This window comes from Capra hircus, chromosome 27, assembly GCF_001704415.2.
Source record: "Capra hircus breed San Clemente chromosome 27, ASM170441v1, whole genome shotgun sequence".
Classification (NCBI taxonomy): domain Eukaryota; kingdom Metazoa; phylum Chordata; class Mammalia; order Artiodactyla; family Bovidae; genus Capra; species Capra hircus.
In genome coordinates, this window is record NC_030834.1 from 14,586,571 (window position 1) to 14,607,044 (window position 20,474).

The 20,474-nt window shown below is 40.3% G+C and overlaps 1 protein-coding gene across 1 annotated transcript in view; it reads right to left on the reverse strand.

Annotated features, from left to right (window-relative positions):
- The window catches only part of UNC5D (unc-5 netrin receptor D), a 631,871-nt gene that overhangs the window by 265,752 nt on the left and 345,645 nt on the right, over positions 1–20,474 (reverse strand). The window contains exon 2 of the mRNA XM_018042118.1: positions 11,658–11,876. Coding sequence (XP_017897607.1) covers positions 11,658–11,876 — 219 coding nt within the window. The remainder of the gene's footprint in view (positions 1–11,657; positions 11,877–20,474) is intronic.

Here is a 20,474-nt window from a genome sequence, read left to right on the forward strand (position 1 = left end):
AGAACTCATTTGAATCAGTTCTGATGAGATGGATGAAACTGGAGCCGATTATACAGAGTGAAGTAAGCCAGAAAGAAAAACACCAATACAGTATACTAACACATATATATGGAATTTAGGAAGATGGCAATGACGACCCTGTATGCAAGACAGGAAAAAAGACACAGATGTGTATAACGGACTTTTGGACTCAGAGGGAGAGGGAGAGGGTGGGATGATTTGGGAGAATGGCATTCTAACATGTATACTATCATGTAAGAATTGAATCGTCAGTCTATGTCTGACACAGGATACAGCATGCTTGGGGCTGGTGCATGGGGATGACCCAGAGAGATGTTATGGGGAGGGAGGTGGGAGGGGGGTTCATGTTTGGGAACGCATGTAAGAATTAAAGATTTTAAAAATTAAAAAAAAAAATATTAGTTCAACAAAAAGAAAAAAAAAAAGTGCTTCCCAGGTGGTGTGGGCTTCCCTGGTGGCTCAGATGGTAAAGAGTCTGCCTCTGATGAGGGATACCTGGGTTTGATTTCTGGCTTGGGAAGATCGCCTGGAGGAGACAGTGGCAACCCATTCCAGTATTCTTGCCTGGAGAATCTCCATGGACAGAGGAGCCTGGCAGCCCTCAGAGGAGCCTGATAGTCCATGGGGCTGCAGAGAGTCGGACAGGACTGAGCAACTAGGCACAGCACAGACAGGTGGTGCAAAGGTAAAGAATCCATCTGCCGATGCAGGAGACATAAGAGATGAGGGTTTGATCCCCGGGTCCAGAAGATCCCCTGGAGGAGGAAATGGCAACCCACTGCAGTATTCTTGTCTGGGAAATCCCATGGACAGAGGAGCTTAGCGGTACACAGTCCATGGGGTCACCAAGAGTCAGACACGACTGAGCACAGTGTGTACATGCACTAATAAATGTATATGCATACATGTATAAGTGTGTGAATTTACATATATACATGAGAAATCACGTCTGAGAAACATTCATTTAAAGCAGCTCTATTTCAGGACTCCTTTATACACCCCCCCCCCCCCCCCGCCAGCTCCCCGCACTGAAGTTTCTCCAATGCTGTTGTAGAATCAGCATCTACTTCTCCATCTCAAGAGATGGCAGCTAACTTGTTCAGAGGAAGTGCTACAGGGGAACAAAAATCCCAGGCAAATGGAAGCTGGCATGTCATAAATAAGATGAGCATGGTACCTGATAACTTGTGCAACTCTAATAGGCACGGAAAAGTCCAACCCTTTAAATTATTGTGCAAATTATAACCATCAGCCTTTGTTATGGAGGAGAGTCTTACAGAAGATAAAAATATGACTATGGAACTGAAATGCTAATAAGCTTTCTACGCTGCGGATGGTTTAGTTGTAGAGAGACGAATGTTGGCAGCGGATGAGTAATTGCTCCGCATGTACTAAACACAACAGAGCCGCACAGAACTTCATCATTTGTCACCTTTATTTGTTTAAATGAGAAAAATGCTGACAGCAGTTATTGCTATAATCCCCTTATTTATCAGATAGGAAACACTAGTTACTCTTAGCAGGTCTAATCCTGTTGGGAGAATAAAAGTTAGGGAATTTTCAAACTAACTGAAGTATATGCTTCACTGTTCAGAGAAGAGAGATATAGAGGAAATGAGGGAACAGAGAGAAAAAGGCTGAAAATTATCGGGTTGACCAAAAAGCCCATTTGAGTTTTTCCCTAAGATGATACAGAGTATTTATCTCTGGTCCATTTTTAACAAAAGGGCTCTAGCTTAAGTCCTAACTTGTTCTTTACAAAAGGGTTCTAGAGTAGTACTTAACGTTCAGCACCATGCCAGCTGCAGCCAGTACCTAACAGCTGTCCCTTTGCCTTTCATCTTCTGATTATCATCAGACTTCCAGGAAGGCCATCAGTATCATCCTGCCATGGTTCTTGCTGCAAACCAGTTCTCAGATGCACCTGGGGATGGGTGCCTGGGGAGGGTTTCACACGGTTCTCTGAGGCTAAACACATCACCACAACTGGATGTTCAGTCTTTGAAAGTTCTCTGTAGCAGGATACTCAGATAACTAAATAACTAGATTCAAGGGATAAAAGGAGAATCCCTCTTCCTCCTGCAATGTTTTCAAACCACACAAAAGTAGTTAAGAGGCTAGTGGCTGGATTGTGGTGAACTGTTTCCAGCCTAATCTCTGTGCCCATTTCCCTAGACTGTTCTAGCTCAGTGCCATGCCTATTCCAAGCCTGGCTTTCTACACTGAGCAGTTTCATGATTGGGAATTAACCCAGAGAATGATTCTATTGAGTTAGCTTGCACAGATAAAGCTCCAAAGAACTATTCTAATACAGCTTCACGAGTAGTATGGGATCTTGCTCAATTTGGGGCAAGAGAAAAAAAAAATCAAACTCCCCACGAGCAGCAACCACCTCTTATTCAAGAACTTCCTTTAACAGACCAGCCTCTCCTTCGATCCCTCAGTCCCTCTGATGCGTGTACTTGGCTCTGACACAGCCCCATCTCATTCCACTGTCTACTATGAAGATGGAAAACAGCCCATTCCGTTTGAAGAAGTGAATCCACCATGCATAAGAGGGGCCATTTTCCATTTGTCTCTTACTAGTCCAGGTGGTAGAGGAGAGTGAAGAAGCTGGCTTGAAACTCAACATTAGAAAAAATAAGATTATGGAATCTAGTACCTAGTACCACCACTTCATGGCAAATGGGGAAAAAAGTGGAAGCAGCAACAGATTTTATTTTGTTTGGCTCCAAAATCATGGGGGACAGTGACTGCAGCCATAAAATTAAAAGATATTTGCTCCTTTGAAGGAAAGCTGTGACAAACCTAGACAGCAAAGATTAATTAAAATTTAAAAACAGAGATATCATTCTGCCGACGAAAGTAGCAGAAGCTATGATTTTTCCAGTAATCATGTACAGATGTGAGAGCTGGACCATAAAGAAAGCTGAGCACCAAAGAATGCTTTCAAATTGTGGTGTTGGAGAAGACCCTTGAGAGTCCCAAGGAGGTCAGACTAGTCAATTCTAAAGGAAATCAACCCTGAATATTCAATGGAAGGATTGATGCTGAAATTCCAATACTCTGACCACCTGATTCAAAGAGCCAACTCTTTGGAAAACACCTTGATCCCTGAAAGACTGAGGGCAGGAGGAGAAGGGGGCGATAGAGAAAGAGATGGTTAGATGCCATTGCCAACTCAACAGACATGAATTTGAGCACACTCCAGGAGATACTGAAGGAATGGGAGGGAGGATATGCTGTAATCCATGGGGTTGTACAGAACTGGACATGATTGGTGATGGAACAACAAGAAGCCAAGGTTTAGAGCCTAGAAAGTAGACTCAAACAGTGAGTTTCCCCAAATTTTGAAGAACATATTATCATTCTTGACTAATCATTGTATCATGTGTATGTCTCTTTACTTTTATTAATGTCATCATATCCATCATCCTAAAACTATGCTATTACTGGTCCTATTATTTAGCTGCAGGTCCCATATCATAAGAAACAGATCAAAGACACAGTTGACAACATACATTATTTTTAAAACATTGTATTGAGGCCTCAGATGTGCTTGCCACTTTGCCAGGCGCTGAAGATACTGTGACAAAGCAAATGATGAAGATTCCTGTTCTCAAGGAGCTTGCGGATGAAGCAGGAGACACTTCACCCTGCCCCAACATTGGAGTGTGACAAATTCTACAACAGGAGGAGCACAGGTTGCCAAAGATCACACAAGATGGGCTTCTAACCTCTCGACAGCATCACCAAAAGCTTCTAGGGTGGGCGCCATTCTACCTACAACCTGAAGGCCCAGTATTTAGCTCAGGGTCTAGGGCAAGGCTCTAGGAAAGACACATGAATCTGACCCATATTTGAAGATTTAAAACTCTGAGATGCAAAGAAGCCTTTAGATGGAACTGTGCTTCCATTTCTTAAGGGAGCTTACACGTCTTCAGGCCAACATGCTATACTGAAAGTAGCAAATTAAATGGAGCTAATTGAAAGGTAGATTCATATTTCATTTTACTGGCAGATGCTTAATTAGGGCTAAATGTCTTTTGCCACTTTATCCTAGCAACAAGATTAAAATGTATTTTGATAAAAAAAAAAAAAAAAAACCCCATCCTCCTTTGAAAGTGCACTATGCCTAATGAACACTTTTTAGTTTCCCCTGGATAATAACCACTCCACATATCCCTCAGAAGTATGGCAAGTTCAGTCTTAAGTACAGAAACTAAGAATACACCCAAGCTCTCCAGTTTCATCCTCACCGGAGATTAGAATTAATCATCACAGAGGTGTCTGGCAGAGGAAAGTAAATTAACTCGATAGCATGGTCTGATAACAGAAAGAAGGGAAATTTAAGAAGCAGGAGTAGGGAAGGGAGCATTATTTAGAGGACAGGACCCCTGATGACTTACTCAGACCTCACTCACAGCTTGTGGGTAACCCACCCATGATTTTCAACCCTGTTGCCCCAGTCAATGGCTTTTCATTCCTGCAGACACTACAACAACTTCCTGGTAGTAAATTATCCTGAGATCATCCCACCAATTCTATCTCCCTCGGTGATAGCAGGGGCTCTGCGAATCACCAAGACAAAATGTAAATCAACGCAGTGAATCCTAGGCAAATAAGATGTCATCCCACGAAAGACAACTCTTTACCTATTAATAATACAGATGCTGGGAAAGACTGAGGACAGGAGAAGCGGGCGGCAGAGGATAAGATGGTTGGATGGCATCACTGACTCAATGGGCATGAGTTTGAGCAAGTTCTGGGAGATGGTTAAGGACAGGGAAGCCTCATGTGCTGCAATTCACGGGGTCACAAAGAGTCAGACACGACTTAGTGAATGAACAACAACACACTAGCACTTTTTGGAACTGTACAAGTTCATAATTTTCTATTTATTTTTAGAAGCATAGAAACTACTACTACTGCCTATTTATACATCGGTAATACTGTAAAACACAATGAAATGTTTTATAACTGAAAAGATAAAATAACACACTGATTTAGCAGTTTTATATTTATCATTTTGAAGGCTAGCCTCGATTGGGAATTTGCTAAATACCAGACCCCGAGCTAAGTATGGCACACACATTAGGTTCTACCACCCCAACTTTAGTTCCCAGAGTAGATACAATTATAACTGCCATTTTATACAAGGCAACGCTGAAGTGAAAGGATACTAAGCAACATATATACCTTAAGAAAGTCTATAAATGGATACACAGATCTCAAAAATTGTAGGTGTCATATTGCACTAATATTGACACTCTTAACCACAGGACTATCCTCAGTTTTTAAAATATCTTTATCATTCCCACTGCACATAAAGAAAGGAGAAGGCAATGGCACCCCACTCCAGTACTCTTGCCTGGAAAATTCCATGGACGGAGGAGCCTGGTGGGCTGCAGTCCATGGGGTCACGAAGAGTCGGACATGACTAATCAACTTCACTTTCACTTTTCACTTTCATGCATTGGAGAAGGAAATGGCAACCCGCTCCAGTGTTCTTGCCTGGAGAATCCCAGGGACGGTGGAACCTGGTGGGCTGCCGTCCATGGGGTCGCACAGAGTCAGACACGACTGAAGCGACTTAGCAGCAGCAGCACATAAAGAAACACACTTCTAAATGCTGTATGAACAGAAAAGGCTACAAACGTCCAAAGACACTGATTAGGAATTTAGGGTTTAGAACAAATATCAGGCCGATATCATGATTTGCTGTTAAATTATATAAGATGGTTAGCTGCCTTCTGTCTCTGCTATGAATGAAATGATATTAAACAGCTTTTTTTCTTTTTTGGTAGGACAAGTTTAAATTAGACACACAAGACATGCATGTGCTGTCACAAATTTTGGGAAGGAATTCACAATATTTTCCTGAACACCTTTTCAGAATAGGTCAGTCCTCTCTGAGAAGCAGAGTAACGAACAAGATAAAACCTGGGTGGGGTGGAAGAATGTTTCTATAAACATGAGTTTTAAACCAACAAACTGGCAATGGAACAGTTGAGAGATGGATTTTTCTGTGTTTCGTGGTCTCAAATATATGCTTCCCAAATGTATCCTGGTGATTTGTGAACACTGAAGGTAACTTCAAATTAATGGTTTTCTGGAAGATACTATATCCAAATCCCCATCACCAGCATAGCAAAGTTCTTAGATATAAATTTTAAAGATTTAATACATTTTTATTTCTATTCTTCTCCCTTTTCTCAACACAATCCATTAACCTCTTCTCCCCAGAGAGTGACTCCAGTTCTTTCAGAAGGAAGTCTCACAGTGAAATCCCTGAAATGATATTCTTTAAGAAGAAAAATATTAGTTTACTGGAGTTGAGACTTTTCCCATAATGCATTGAAATACACATTATTTCACTCATTAGAGTTCGATATCTCCAAGGCAGAATAACAGCCAGGGAGGCTTGTTAAGGGAACTCCGTTTTTATTGAACAATAAAGAAGTAGCTAAGCTTATTGATAACTCAAGCTTCCCACAGGCTACATTATTCTGATTGCCAAGGATAAGTTTTCCTGGTTATTGTTTTTCTCTCTGCATGTGTGTGTGCACACGTACTTGCTTATTATAGTAAAACTCTTAATGTCTGGGTTATCGGAACAATCCACCCTTTTCTCAGGGGCATGATGCCTGAATTGGGATTGCCTCTCAACTCCAGATGTTAGCTGAAGAAAAATAAAGGAAGAAGACTTCCCATATTTCCAAATGAAATGAGGCAGAACAAATGAAAGCGGATTGCTTGGCTTGTGCAGAGAACTAAAAGTGTACATTACTAAGAGGTATAGCCATGTCTGGGCAAACACAGTAACTCATGTCAAATAAATTGTGCTTTCTGCAGGAAAGAACTCTTGCTCTGGGTTTTCCAAGCTAAATTGCATGAAAACACACAATCCTTTTTCTTCTTATTTGAACTGTTAGATGACGGGGCCAAATTACCAGAAAAGATCAAAGGCAGTTTGCAGCCTTTAACAACTGAAAGGACTTATTGCTTCCAATTTGCAAACACAAAAGATTCTGTGTGGACTCCCAACACTCCCAGGTCCTGTGCACTTCCCATTAGTTCGGTGAAGAAAGAAAACCTATAAGTAAAAAGGATATCAAAGTTCTCTGGGATTTAAAAATGGAGACCGTGTTGGCCAAAGATATTGAAGCAGATCCTTTTCAACTTCTTAACAGCATGGATAATTCTCTGCTGCTGCTGCTGCTAAGTCGCGTCAGTCTACCCCTGGTCAAATGTGGTCCCACTGCTCTTGGTCTCCTAGAGGCAGTCACTCCCCCTGGACTGGCAGGAACTATTTTTCAGACCCCATCAAAAGCCATTAAGGCTGTAAGGTAGCCAATTCCCGTTCTCCAGCTCCACAATGAAGAAACCCAGGGGAGGGGTAATGCATCTGTTTTTCAATACCTGAGGCCATTTTGTTTCCAACCTTAATTGCACTTATGCATTAGTTTGGGGTCTAATATTTCTACTCACCTTGCTCCAGTGTCCACTTTTCCACTATGAATACAAAGCTTAGGAAACATAATTGCAGTGTGCAGTAGACAGCGATTTTCATTAAGCACACAGAAGAAAAAAACAGTTTTAGGGAGAGACATTTCTATTGATTCAATCAAAATAACTTGGAAGAAAAGGTTGTGCTTATTAAATTCTTTTCAAACGGTAGTTGTTAAAATTAAAGTTCTTTCTCAACAGCTTGTTTTTTAAAATCAGTGTATAATCTCTTCAGATTTTGTCATTTATGATTTTTTTTGTTCTTCCCAGTTCCTTTGAAATTTGTGACTTTTATTGGTCTTTTTTAATTTTTATTTTTTTTAAAGGAAGCAAAGGCGGAGACTTTTACATGGAGGCAGAGAATGTAATCAACGCCGCTGTCTTCAAGACATGGAGTTGCCTAGCAATCAGAAAGGAATTAAAAGGAGGAAGCAATAACAAAACTGCATGTTGTGAAATTACAAGAGGGTAGAGTGTTAAATGGGCCTGCAATATTTATCAAGAGATTTTTAAATGAGAATGGATATAGGATTTTCTAGCAGTAGTATAAAATAATAGCTGACCATTTTTCAATGTTCTTCCTATCTTTTATTTGGAGCAGTTTACCCAAAGGTTTTCTGATATTTTCAGTTCATTACTGGCAAAATCTAGGACAGAAATGTCTGAGGAAAAAACACACAACCCTATGGAGCCACTAGTATCTGAGTTCCTCTCCAGTTGGACTAGCTGAGCTTAATAGACATATACCTTTCATATTTCACATTGTTCTGTAGGCTTTTGTCCTGTGGTCAATGCTGTTCCCTTTGTTGCTCTCTCCCCAAATATCAAGAGTTTTCTTGGAAGTCTTCATGCAAAGGTAAATGAGATTGCTACTATTTGTGACTCAGACTCTCTTAACACCAGATTTATTCACCTAGGTCTCTCCATGATCCCAATCTTTGGAACACAGAAGCAAAAACTTTTCCAATACGAAGATTCAATTTATTCTCTTCATTGTTTTTGATTTTTGCCAAACCCTTCTTTAAAGAAGGAAACTATACCTGGAATCCTGGAAATGTCTCTATACCTTTAATTATTATAAACTTCTATCAGTGCTGGAAACACGACATAGAATAAGGGATTCACCCTTGGAGAGATGGCTGAGATGGTAAGGAACAGCCAAACGCCAGTGGAATAGTGATAAGGATTATACTTGGGAAATTAAACATTAAACAGATTGATGGTAGAAAATGCTGAGACGGGTGATGAAACCCATCCCGATGTCAGTAAGGAAATTTGTCAATATTTTGATTGGGAAGGAGACCATAGCAATCTGTACGGTCCTTTATAGTATCAAGGAAATATATCCATAGTGAAGATCAGGAGATCTGGGTTCTAGCAATAGCTATGCCATGAGCTACTTGCATTTCTTGGAATCTTTTATTTTAATAAACAAAACAGAGCTGTTAGTTTACCACTGAGATCCCTTCCCATTCTCACATTTAGAAACTAGAATTCTAAGCATGTTTTGGTCTGAAGAATAGTGTATCTAAAACAAGCACTTCAAAACAAGCACTTCTGTTTTCTTCCTCATTCTAATTCCAAAGTGCAATGATTAGGGAATTGTGATTCTCTACCTTTGGATGCATTTATGCTACAAACCCAAATTAGCTCAGAACTGCATAATCGTTAGCACTGATGATATATATGTTCAGTTCTTTGCCTCCTTCATTGTTCCTGGGCAGAGACAGAGTAACATCTGAAGAGCTTAATGGAATGACTCCCCCTCTGCTTTGGAACGCAGCATACCCTGCTTACTTCTTTGCTGGGTGTGATGTCCCGCTTCGGACTCCTCAGGAGGTGTGTCTGAGTCTCTAGCTCCATTTTCTTGTCATATTGCCCATTCTCTCTTGACAACCCCTCCATCTCCATGGCTTCACTTTTTACGATGACGACCTTGGTTCCAGATCTCTCTCTCTTCATTATCCCATAAGCATTTCAAGTGTAGTTTGTTCAATGATCTCAGACACTTCTCCTTGCTAATGTGATTATTAATATTAATTGCATAACCCTTTTCCTTTTGTTAAGAGATTCGTTTTTATTTGTCCATTCGTTCAATCATTCAGCTATTAAGTCTGATTTGTGCCACTGCTTCTCACATCAGCTATCTAGTTCTTATTTCTGCGGCCATTCCTCAAGAAGCAGACCTTACCTTCTCAGCTGAATTACTCAAGTCTCTTTACTTCTCCATTCCTGCTTCTCCTTACCATCCTGAAGGCTTGTTCCAGATTCATCTTCGGAAGTATAGTTTCAAAGCCATTGCATTCCCTTATGTCAATATAATCAATTCCTACCATTAACAAAATATCCATAAAATTGAGTAAAGGACTTCTTGCTGATATTTGAGGTCTTTCATGCCACTGATTGAGCTGTTTTCCAGCTATCAACTGCTATCTCCTGTATCAATTTTATATTTCAACCAAACCAAGCTAAGTAGAACACACACTCAGCTTTCTTTCATTTGCTAATGTTGACCAATGAGACCCCTCTCTCTTCCATAGAGTGTAGCATCAATTATGCTTAACAGAACCACATATTCAATGCTCCTTTCAAATACTGTTGCTTCCACACCTTTCCTAAGAGTCCCAGTTGCTGCTGCTGCTAAGTCGCTTCAGTCGTGTCCAGCTCTGTGCAATCCCATAGACGGCAGCCCACTAGGCTCCTCTGTCCCTGGGATTCTCCAGGCAAGAACCTTGAAGTGGGCTGCCATTTCCTTCTCCAATGCATGAAAGTGAAAAGTGAAAGTGAAGTTGCTCAGTTGTGCTTGACTCTTGGCGACCCCATGGACTGGAGCCTACCAGGCTCCTCTGTCCATGGGATTCTCCAGGTAAGAGTACTGGAGTGGGGTACCATTGCCTTCTCTGGAGAGTCCCAGTTAGACATGATTTCTTAAAATCCTCCCTAGCACCATCTACCTCTCTTTAGACATTTATCATAACTTCATTTGCACTTATACTGGTCATAAACCTATTAGTAGGTATGAAGGTTTAGATCAGAGTTTGCTTCCTTCCCTTCCTGGAATACTCTGAAAGACTTAGCCTAATGTACTAAACAGGACTGGTATATAGTTAATAAATTAAGCTGACACAACTTTCTAATTATTCATGACTTTATTTATTTAAAATCTGACATCTAGTAAGTTTAGAACTAATAAAAATCAATAATATACAGTAACATCAAATTGGGTTTAGGATAAGGCTAAATTTTCTGTTAGTCTGAGAAGCCAAAGTTCAAAAGCATATACTGTTTCTATTATCTGCTAAAATATAAAAGTAGTACATTTTGAAAGTTTTGAGTCAAATGATCTTATTTAGATATCCAGCACAAGCCCACAGTTTACTTAATCTCTTTGAGCCTCCGTTCCCTTATTTATAAGAAGGCAATGACAGCATTATTTATCCCAGAGGGCTGTTGAGGAGACAGTAGGATAATGTGCATCAGAAGCTTAGATAAGGTCTGGTTAAATAGTAAGTGCTCAATAAATATTAGCTAATATGATCACTATTCTCATCATCACTTCTCACCAGACAAATCAGCCAGCTAATAAAGATGGTCCTGAAATTCTTTTATACAGGAGATGCTATTCAAATCTGGTCTTCTAATGTGAACTTCTTTATCATTACACAGTAATCAAAAGAACTCAGACGACTCAGAAACCATCAGCTGTAGAGAATGAAGCATACAAGAATAATATCCAAGAAGAAAGATTAGAGAAACTGAATTTAGGCTGCTTAAAAGGGTGCTTCTTGAAAGATTTATGTCATGAAAAAAAAATATTCAGAATTCAGAAAATGAAAACAGTGACTGCCTGATTTTATTTCCAGGGAGAATATTAACTTTTATACAAAATTAGGTCTTAATGTGATATAGAGCAGGAAAATAAAAAATGCTCGTCTACCATACTGGAGTAGACTAGCAGGAAAGCTGTGGAGTCATTTCAAGACACGACTCCCTCTTATATTCCTGGGATACTGTTAATATGACTTCACTCAAATAAGGTGTCTGATTTAATACAGGTACCCTCAGTCAGATTGACATAAAAATCTGAGAAGCTACCATAGATTCTTCCGATTGCTTCCCATTCTTACCTGAACTCTCATCCAGACTCTCCTCAGAGACATGCTCATTCTGATGGACCCACTCGCCATTGCATTTGAAGAATATCTGCATGGCTGGCCTTGCTTTGCACCTCAGTGCAATGGGGTTGCTCTTGATGATATAAGCATCGTCTGGCTCCTCTATGAAATGAGGCAGCGTTCCAGGAGCTGATGGGATGGAATCAGGGAGGACTTCACCATTGTCGGTTCCTGTGAAATGGAAGAAGGTGTTAGAACAGTCTACACTGGCAGCACCTACATCATGGCAAAAAACGCCACTGGCTCGAAGAATCTCTACTGGAAAACTCTGCATCCTAATCAGCAGGCCTGCAAGGCCTATGCAGATGAATTCGTGTCTGGAGATTGAATTAGCGTGATAGGGTACCTTTAGCCGAACACACATCCAGGGTTATTAGACACGTGAAGGTAATGAATAGGAGACCTCCTCTAACTACAGCTTTTCATCTTTATATTTTTGTTGAGTGAACTGAGAGATACCTGTGGCTGAATCTTGAGATTCAGCCTGTTGAGTGGTTACCTCAAAGTATTCAATGAGGGTCCCCAGGTGCCTCAAAATGCTGAAATAATGGAGGGAAAAGATCTGGTTCTCCCACACATGAGTATGAATAATGGTGATGTCGGTGGAGAATGGTCAGTCATAAGATACGTCCAAAGAATTGGCAACTGTCCACCTTCTTTACCTATGAACCTTGGAAACTGGTGTTCAAACTCAGATATAGTTTCTTTTCCAAACTTACCAAACCTTCTGAAGGGAATGTGCATCTCTTCTGCTTGTCTTAGACCATCATTCCCTGCCCCAACATTTCTGCCCAAAGTTGACTTCATTTTGAAGGCTAGGAACCAAAACAAATCACTAACAAGCTATAGTTTAAGACCGACAGTTACATTTGCTCAAAGTGAAGAAATAAATGTGTCTCCCCAAGTATAGGGAAGTGATGACTGGACAGAAATAATATGAAAAGGAAAAAACAGGAGCCAAGACTTCGCTCCATTGCCATTTTAATCAAGGACTAGGAAACTAGCACACAGCCAAGGGAAGAAAGATATAAGTATGAGCAATGTGGAGCATAACCAAGAACCCTATTTTGTGCCTTCTCATGGCATTCTGGAAAAAGAACAAAGTAAGCAAATACCAAGTATTGGTACTGATCTTCAATACCAAGATCAACGCTGCCCCAGAGAGGGTTTCTCTCATTCAAAGCAAACCAGTCTTTACGACCAGCTGGAAAAAGTGACCCAATGAAACCAGCAGAAGAAAATCCAGGTCATCAGGAGAGTCTGGAGGCCAGGAGGTATCTGTGTCCTAACCTGGCTTTTTGGGTGCCATCATTGTAATTCTTAACAAACACAGACATTTGTGTACACTGAAGTCAGTAAGCTAAATGACTAAGCACTGTCAAGGGGAAACAAAACTCACAACATTAGGTGGAATGTCCTTTCAAAGAGCCTGTAGGGGGAATCATCAAAGACAAAAGAACATAGGAGAAGGACTACCTATAATTTTTTGTTTGTGTAAAGAAAAAAGAAACAAAAGACAGTGAGTTATGGGAAAGACTATTTACCAACAGGAATACATAAGTAATACATCACTGAAATAAATTAAACACAACAGCTTGATTCTCCAAACTTTTTTTTTTTTCATTAAATGTATCAAATCAAGATGGGGGGGCTCACATACTAAAGAGCTTGAGATTTATAAGTTTTCAAATACATTTGTAATAGAAAAGTTAACTCATGTTAATAGAAAAGTTAACTCACAAGACGAAAAATCCAACATTAAAGCCAATATTACAGATAATGAGAGCAAACAGTTTAAGCCATACACGTTTGATAAACTTCAAAAAATAAAATATGTATCTATCAAATGAAAAAGAAAGGTATTAGGAGAGAATCTGAGAAGTTTTTTTTTTTTTAATGTTTTAAATTATATTTACAACGGGCTTCACAAAATATGTCACATATTAATTCATTTTGTTACTGACTGCTCAAGGCAATTTCCATCTTCAATAAATACCAAGTCTCCTCAGGCTTTTGTAAATCCATGCATTAGAGGAAATGACAAAGGTATTAAAAGATTTTATATGGGCATCAAACAGTTCACACTCTCATCAGGGGTTTGAGTTTTGTCCAAAGTAATTCACTGTTACAGAAAAGGGTCACCCAATGAACAAAGACAAAGCCCCAAATGGGTAGCCCGAGTGAACACAGGTGTGCATTAAATGCTGTTGTTTAGTTAGTATCAATAACAATGCATAAATGTGAGAAGAGAACTACTGAAATGGGGTAAGTGGTCACAGAAAACAGTTTCTAAGGAAACAGACAATATTAAACCAGCCTAAGTAAAATGGCTGGAATATAAGATAAATCGAACTTTAACCAGCTGAGCTCCAAAACACACAGAGATCTGAAAGCAATTAGGAGAGCTTCCTGCTACTTTAATAAAGCGCCTTTTGATAAAATAGTTCAGCCTTCAGAGAGCAGAAGAGTGGAACGGGAAAATCTGCTTCAAGTGTCCTGGCTGTTCTGAGGACATCCATTAAGAATCAATCAGTCTTAATTATAAAATAGAAATAGACTCACAGACAGAGGTAACAAAGTTATGGTTACCAAAGGGGATATGGCAGGGTATAAACTAGGAGTTTAGGACTAACGGATACACACTACTGTATAAAAAATAGGCCAACAGTAAGGACCTACAGAACAGCGCAGGGAAATATGTTCAATACCTTTAAACAGCTAACCTGGAATGGCAAAGAATCTTGGTACAGGGCAGTAATATGTATGTGTACGTACACACACACACATATGTATAACTGAATCACCCTGCTGTACACTTGAAACTAACACAACATTAACTAAACTTCACTATTTAAAAAAAAAAAAAAGGAAAAGAAATTAAAAGAATCAATCAATCTCAATGTTCAGAGGAGGAAAAAAAAGGCTGAATGTAACACTCTATTTTAACCATTATTGAAGCCACATAAATATGTATATTTAGGGAAAAGGCCAGGTTCCAGGAAAAAAAAAAATAAAAGCAACAACGAAAGTCAATTTATGTCGGTAAGAGTGGAAAGGTAAGAGGTTATAGGTATACATTTGTATACATATTACCATTTCTTTGCATCCTTCTGATAAAGAAATGAAGAAAGTGAAAACAGAAGAGTGCTAGTGGTTAAAAAAAAAAAATCTGCCTGCAAATGCAGGAAACTTGAGAGACTGCAGGGTCAATTCCTGGGGCGGGAAGATCCCCTGAAGAAGGGCATGGCAACCCACTCCAGTATTCTTGCCTGGAGAATGGTCACAAAGTGTCGGACACACTGAAGCTACTTACCAGGCACGTGGAAGAGTTACCTATTTTCCTTTTTGGCCCCTGGCTTGCTTTAGTATGCACAGTGAAGTGTTGGGGGTGGTGTTTCTCTCACACGGATTATCTCTGGCTTCCCCTCCTGAAGACCCTTCCTAGGCTCAGGCTTGAATTCCTGGTGCAACAGTGCCCTGCTCTTCAGATGCTCCCCTCATAAAGTGAAGGCTGCTCCCCTGGAAGACATCCCCTTCTTAACCCAGTGGACTAGGAAGTTGCTAACAGAAGTTCCAAGCTGGGACCTAGAAGTTGCTGACAACCATCATAGAAAAGAACATGAAATACTAGAGAAGAATATGAAGAAGAATGTATGTGTATCTATATGTTAAACTGAAACACTTTGCTATACAACAGAAATGAACACAACAGCATAAATCAACTACACTTAAGTAACATTAAACAAAAGTTACTGACAAATCTGAAGAATTGATGCTTTTGAACTCTGTTGTTGGAGAAGACTCTTGAGAGTCCCTTGGACTGCAAGGAGATCCAACCAGTCCATCCTAAAGGAAATCAGTCCTGAATATTCATTGGAAGGACTGTTGCTGAAGCTGAAACTCCAATACTTTGGCCACCTGATGCAAAGAGCTGACTCATTGGAAAAGACCCTGAAGCTGGGAAAGACTGAAGGTGGGAGGAGAAGGGGATGAGAGAGAATGAGATGGTTGGATGGCATCACTGACTTAATGGGCATGAGCTTGAGTAAACTCTGGGAGTTGGTGATTTACAGGGAGGCCTGGCATGCTGCAGTCCATGGGGTCGCAAAGAGTTGGACACGACTGAGCGACCGAATTGAACTGACAAATCCTAGGCCTGGAGGCGAGTGGCGGGGGAGGGGATGGCTTACTTTAATAAATGATCAATATGGAAGACCGCATGGGTATTTTAGACTTCAAGGTAAACTTACTTGGAATCTCCATACACTGACCACTGCTTTATAACTTAGATTGTACTTTTAAACTCAGTGTGACAAATGCTGATGATGACCTCCAACTGCCTTCTCCCACTTGGTAGAGGAATGAAAAGTCACAGACTGAGTTTACTTCTTCCCAGGTGGTAGGGCCACGTGACGCCCATCGATGGCCAATGAGTCATAAACGGACGTTTCTGAGAAAGCTTTTACTTTCCTGATAGAAGGAATGCATGTGGCCAGCATCAACCTATCTTTTGTTCCTGTTGTAAATGAGGAAGAGCACAAGGAAAAACTGCAGAAGGCACAGACAACCAGCTCTGACAACACAGAGGCTGAACACACATCAGGAGGCATTCACCTCCAAAGAATCTGTCAGCTTTTTCCTGTTGCTTCTGCAGGAAACACTCAGTGATACTCAAGATCTTCTGTTTTAAAGCCAGAGTGTGAAGCTTCACTCTATCAAATCCCAATGCTCACGGTGTTAAGTATTTGGGGAAGCTAAAAACAAAACAAAACATGGAAACTAGGTTTGTGTTGTTGTTGTTAGTTGCTCAGTTGTGTCCAACTCTTTGTGATCCCACGAACTGTAGCCTGCCAGGGTACTCTTGTCTATGGTATTCTTCAGGCAAGAATACTGGAGTGGGTAGCCATTCCCAAGTGGTCACGATCTTACCAACCCAGGGATCGAACCTGTGTATCTTACATTGCAGGAAGATCCTCTACCATCTGAGCCACCAGGGAACTACGTTAGCAGAGAGTAAAAATAAGAGCTGCCATGTATTGAATGGTTATAGGTTATGGTAATAAGCCTTCTACATGGATTAAGTCATTTAAACTTTACAACATCTCTCTAAGTGGCAGGTTGTTGAGTACCACTTTCTGCATTTGAGAAAATGCTTCAAATATGTGTCTTATCTAAAGTTATGTTGCTAGTAAGCGGGGACTCAATTTGAATGCAAATCTGACTCAAACGCCTTACAATTCCATTTCAGTTCAAGTGAATGGACCCTTAGAAGTCAGATAGGGTCATTTAGTGAGTGCCTGCTGCTGCTGTTGCTGCTGCTGCTGTTGCTGCTAAGTTGCTTCAGTCGTGTCCGACTCTGTGCGACCCCATAGACAGCAGCCCACCAGGCTCCACCATCCCTGGGATTCTCCAGGCAAGAACACTGGAATGGGTAGCCATTTCCTTCTCCAATGCATGAAAGTGAAAAGTGAAAGTGAAGTCACTCAGTCGTGTCCGAATCTTCACGATCCCATGGACTGCAGCCCACCAGGCTCCTCCGTCCATGGGATTTTTCCAGGCAAGAGTACTGGAGTGGGGTGCCATCGCCTTCTCCGAGCACTATGGCAAAGATGAAGTGAAAGTGAACTCGCTCAGTCATGTCTGACTCTTTGCGACCGCATGGACGGCCTACCAGACCATCTGAGCCACCAGGGCAGTCAATGTTACACAGCTCAAAAAACCAAAATATGAGAAGCTAAAGGATCTGTGTGCTTCCTCACCTACTTAAATTAAGTGCAACATTCATCTTAAAGGTCACTCAGTGATCCCTTTGGCTGGACTGTGATTTCAGTTCTGTATGAGTGTGTTATGGACACACCCAGAAAAGGTCTCCAGAAAATATTTGAGAGACCAGCACAGCAAGGACTCGACTAATTATAGTCAACTGACTAGGCATCTTCACTCAAGTCAGGAACAGACAAAGTAGGCAGAGAACAAGCATGGCTGAGAATAAAATAATGAGAAGGTTTTTGCAATGTTTCCTTTAGAAGCAGTTTCCCCTCTTTTAAGCAGGAATATTTAACGACTAAAACTCCAATTAGAATACAAGGGCTATACCAAGATGCAGTGAACGTCAGTAAAAATTAAGGGACTGAAACCAGGGCTTCTGTCATTTTATCATATTTAACCAGGTAAAACTGCCAATGTTGGACTGTTTGAAATGTGAAATCTGTAATAGGACTGGGCACAGTAGAGGAACAGTCATTCCAAATTGGGATTCATAAAACCCTGGACTCTCAGTGAAGAGTGCTGGCATTTCATGGGGTTAGAGTACAAACGAAGTTGAGTTTTAACATATTCTGAGAAATTCTAAATTATTTTCATACCTTTTCCCCAAGAGTATTTTGAAATACATTTCATTTTTTTCTCTTCTATCTCCAAAGAACACTTCTCGCTGCAACAAAACATGCATTTGTGTTTGCAAGTTCCACCAATAACTCCGCCATAAAGCAAAGACTAAATCTGGTAAAACAAAAGACCTTTCAGAATTAAGTAACCTGATTTAAAGTCTGATTTAACTTTGTGACCTTGGGTGAAGAACTTAATTCTGAGGTTCCATTTTTCTCATCCATAAAATGGGTACTCTGTGATGGTAAAGTGAGATAATATATGGGATAAAATACAGTAAGTAGCAAAATGTTACATACATTTAATTTGCCACCACTGACTGCCATCAGTATCATTGTCTGGATAAAGACCGTCAAACAAAAGAGAAAGCATTATAACTATGATTTAGATTTCCACTCCAAACTTATTACCCCAATATTCGTGTTTCAGTTCTGTGATGGTTATTATTTTCATCCCAGTGCTCGTCATGATACAAACTGTTGTTTACACCATTTCTTGACTGTTTGCTACCCATATGTATGCTAGAGCAATTGTGTTAGGCCACCAACTCTGAAAACACACTGAGGCATTTATTTATTCAACAAACATGTAGTAAACGGTTAAACCATACGCCAGGCACATGGTTATCCTGCAAAGCTATGTAATAATATACAATGGATTTCCTGTTGGGCAGATTCCAAAACTACTGGCTTTAACAGGCAAGCAGTTATTAAATGTAGGAAACTGCATAGTATTGCAGGGTCCCTTTCACTGCAATATTTAAATGAAGTCAAGGCACCTTAGAACTAGCTCTTTAAATTCCATTCAATGTCTGGAAACTATTTGGTCCATGGCAATATTTAAGTCAGAGAACAAATCCATACCTTGGAAACCAAGTTACATAATCGGAGACAACCCAATAGAGCTGGCTTCTCTGCTTTTGTTTATGTAAATGTGTCTTGTCTCCATATGGTTTCTTAATTAGGTAAGGGGTACAATGTATCCATTTAATGCAGAACAACAGCCGGAATTTTACATACCAAATATTTAATGCAATTTATGAAACAGACTCTTTCTCTAGGCTCCAATAAAAGTTTTCTTTTTTTAAACTCAGAAATGATCTGCCTTCTTCCCAGCCTCTAATAAAAATGGAAATGTTTTATATCATCTCATTTGCATAGTTCACCTCACTTGTGTCATTCTTCTACATGGTCTAAGATATTATTCCATTGAGCAGATTTTAAATTCTGCAGAGTAGATGGTAAACAACTCTGACAATGTATTCAAAGAAATCTGAAAAATCCTTCTCAGTTCCTCACACAAGAAACTTCAGATTTCAGTAGAGGTTGTGAAAGCACATTCATCATTCCCCAGACTACCACAATTTGCCTTAATATATTCAATCATTTTATTAAACTGACATACAGATACATCCTTACTCAGGTTAGGCAGTGTTCTAGGTACTGGACATTGAGTCCAAAGATAACTAAGAAACTGACTAATTTCCCCAAGGAGCTCCCTGATTGAATTTGTTGTTGTTCAGTCGTTCAATCATGTCTGACTCTTTGCAACCCCATGGACTGCAGCACAACAGCCTTCCCTGCCCTTCTCTAGCTCCCAGAGTTTGCTCAAACTCAAGTCTGTTGAGTCAATGATGCCATCCAACCATCTCATCCTCTGTTGTCCCCTTATCCTCCTGCCCTCAATCTTTCCCGGCATCAAAGTCTTTTTCAATGAGTCGGCTCTTTGCATCAGGTGGCCTAAGTATTATCTGTCTCTCATTGAATTAGAGACAAATGATTACTGAACAATGACAAGTATGCCAAAAGTAGCCTGGAAGTATATACAAAATATCACAAGGCACAGAGGAGAGAAAGTCCAACTTTCCTTAGGAAGGTCTGTGACAGCCATTGTGGGGAAGATTACATTTCAGCATAGTTTGATGTAGGAGTTGAAATGGGCAACCTATGGGGAAGGTGTTCCAGCTGAGGGCATGGTGAGTGCATATGTGTGCCATGAGCACGCAGAATGGGCACTGATGAGTTAGGTAGAACAAAACATCGTGTTCCTTACCATTCACAGTTTATGGAGTTGACTTTGACATTGGTACTAAACTATTGCACCAACTTGGCTCCAACATCTCTTACTTCTACGTGCCTTTCATTAAGTTTTCTGAGATGCAGACCCAGAATAATCACCATATCAAAGAAAGACAGCTGTCTCAGTTTATTGCATGAGCCCTAAGGCCACTTTAAAGTCATTCCATGTGTATGCTTTCCGTGAGGAAGAAACCATGCTTGTTCCAGGACTGAGGAACGAGCTGTTATTTCCAGCCACATTAACACAAATGACAGTTCTCCCAAGGCCACAGGGGAAGTTTTTTGTTGTTGTTGTTGTTTTGGT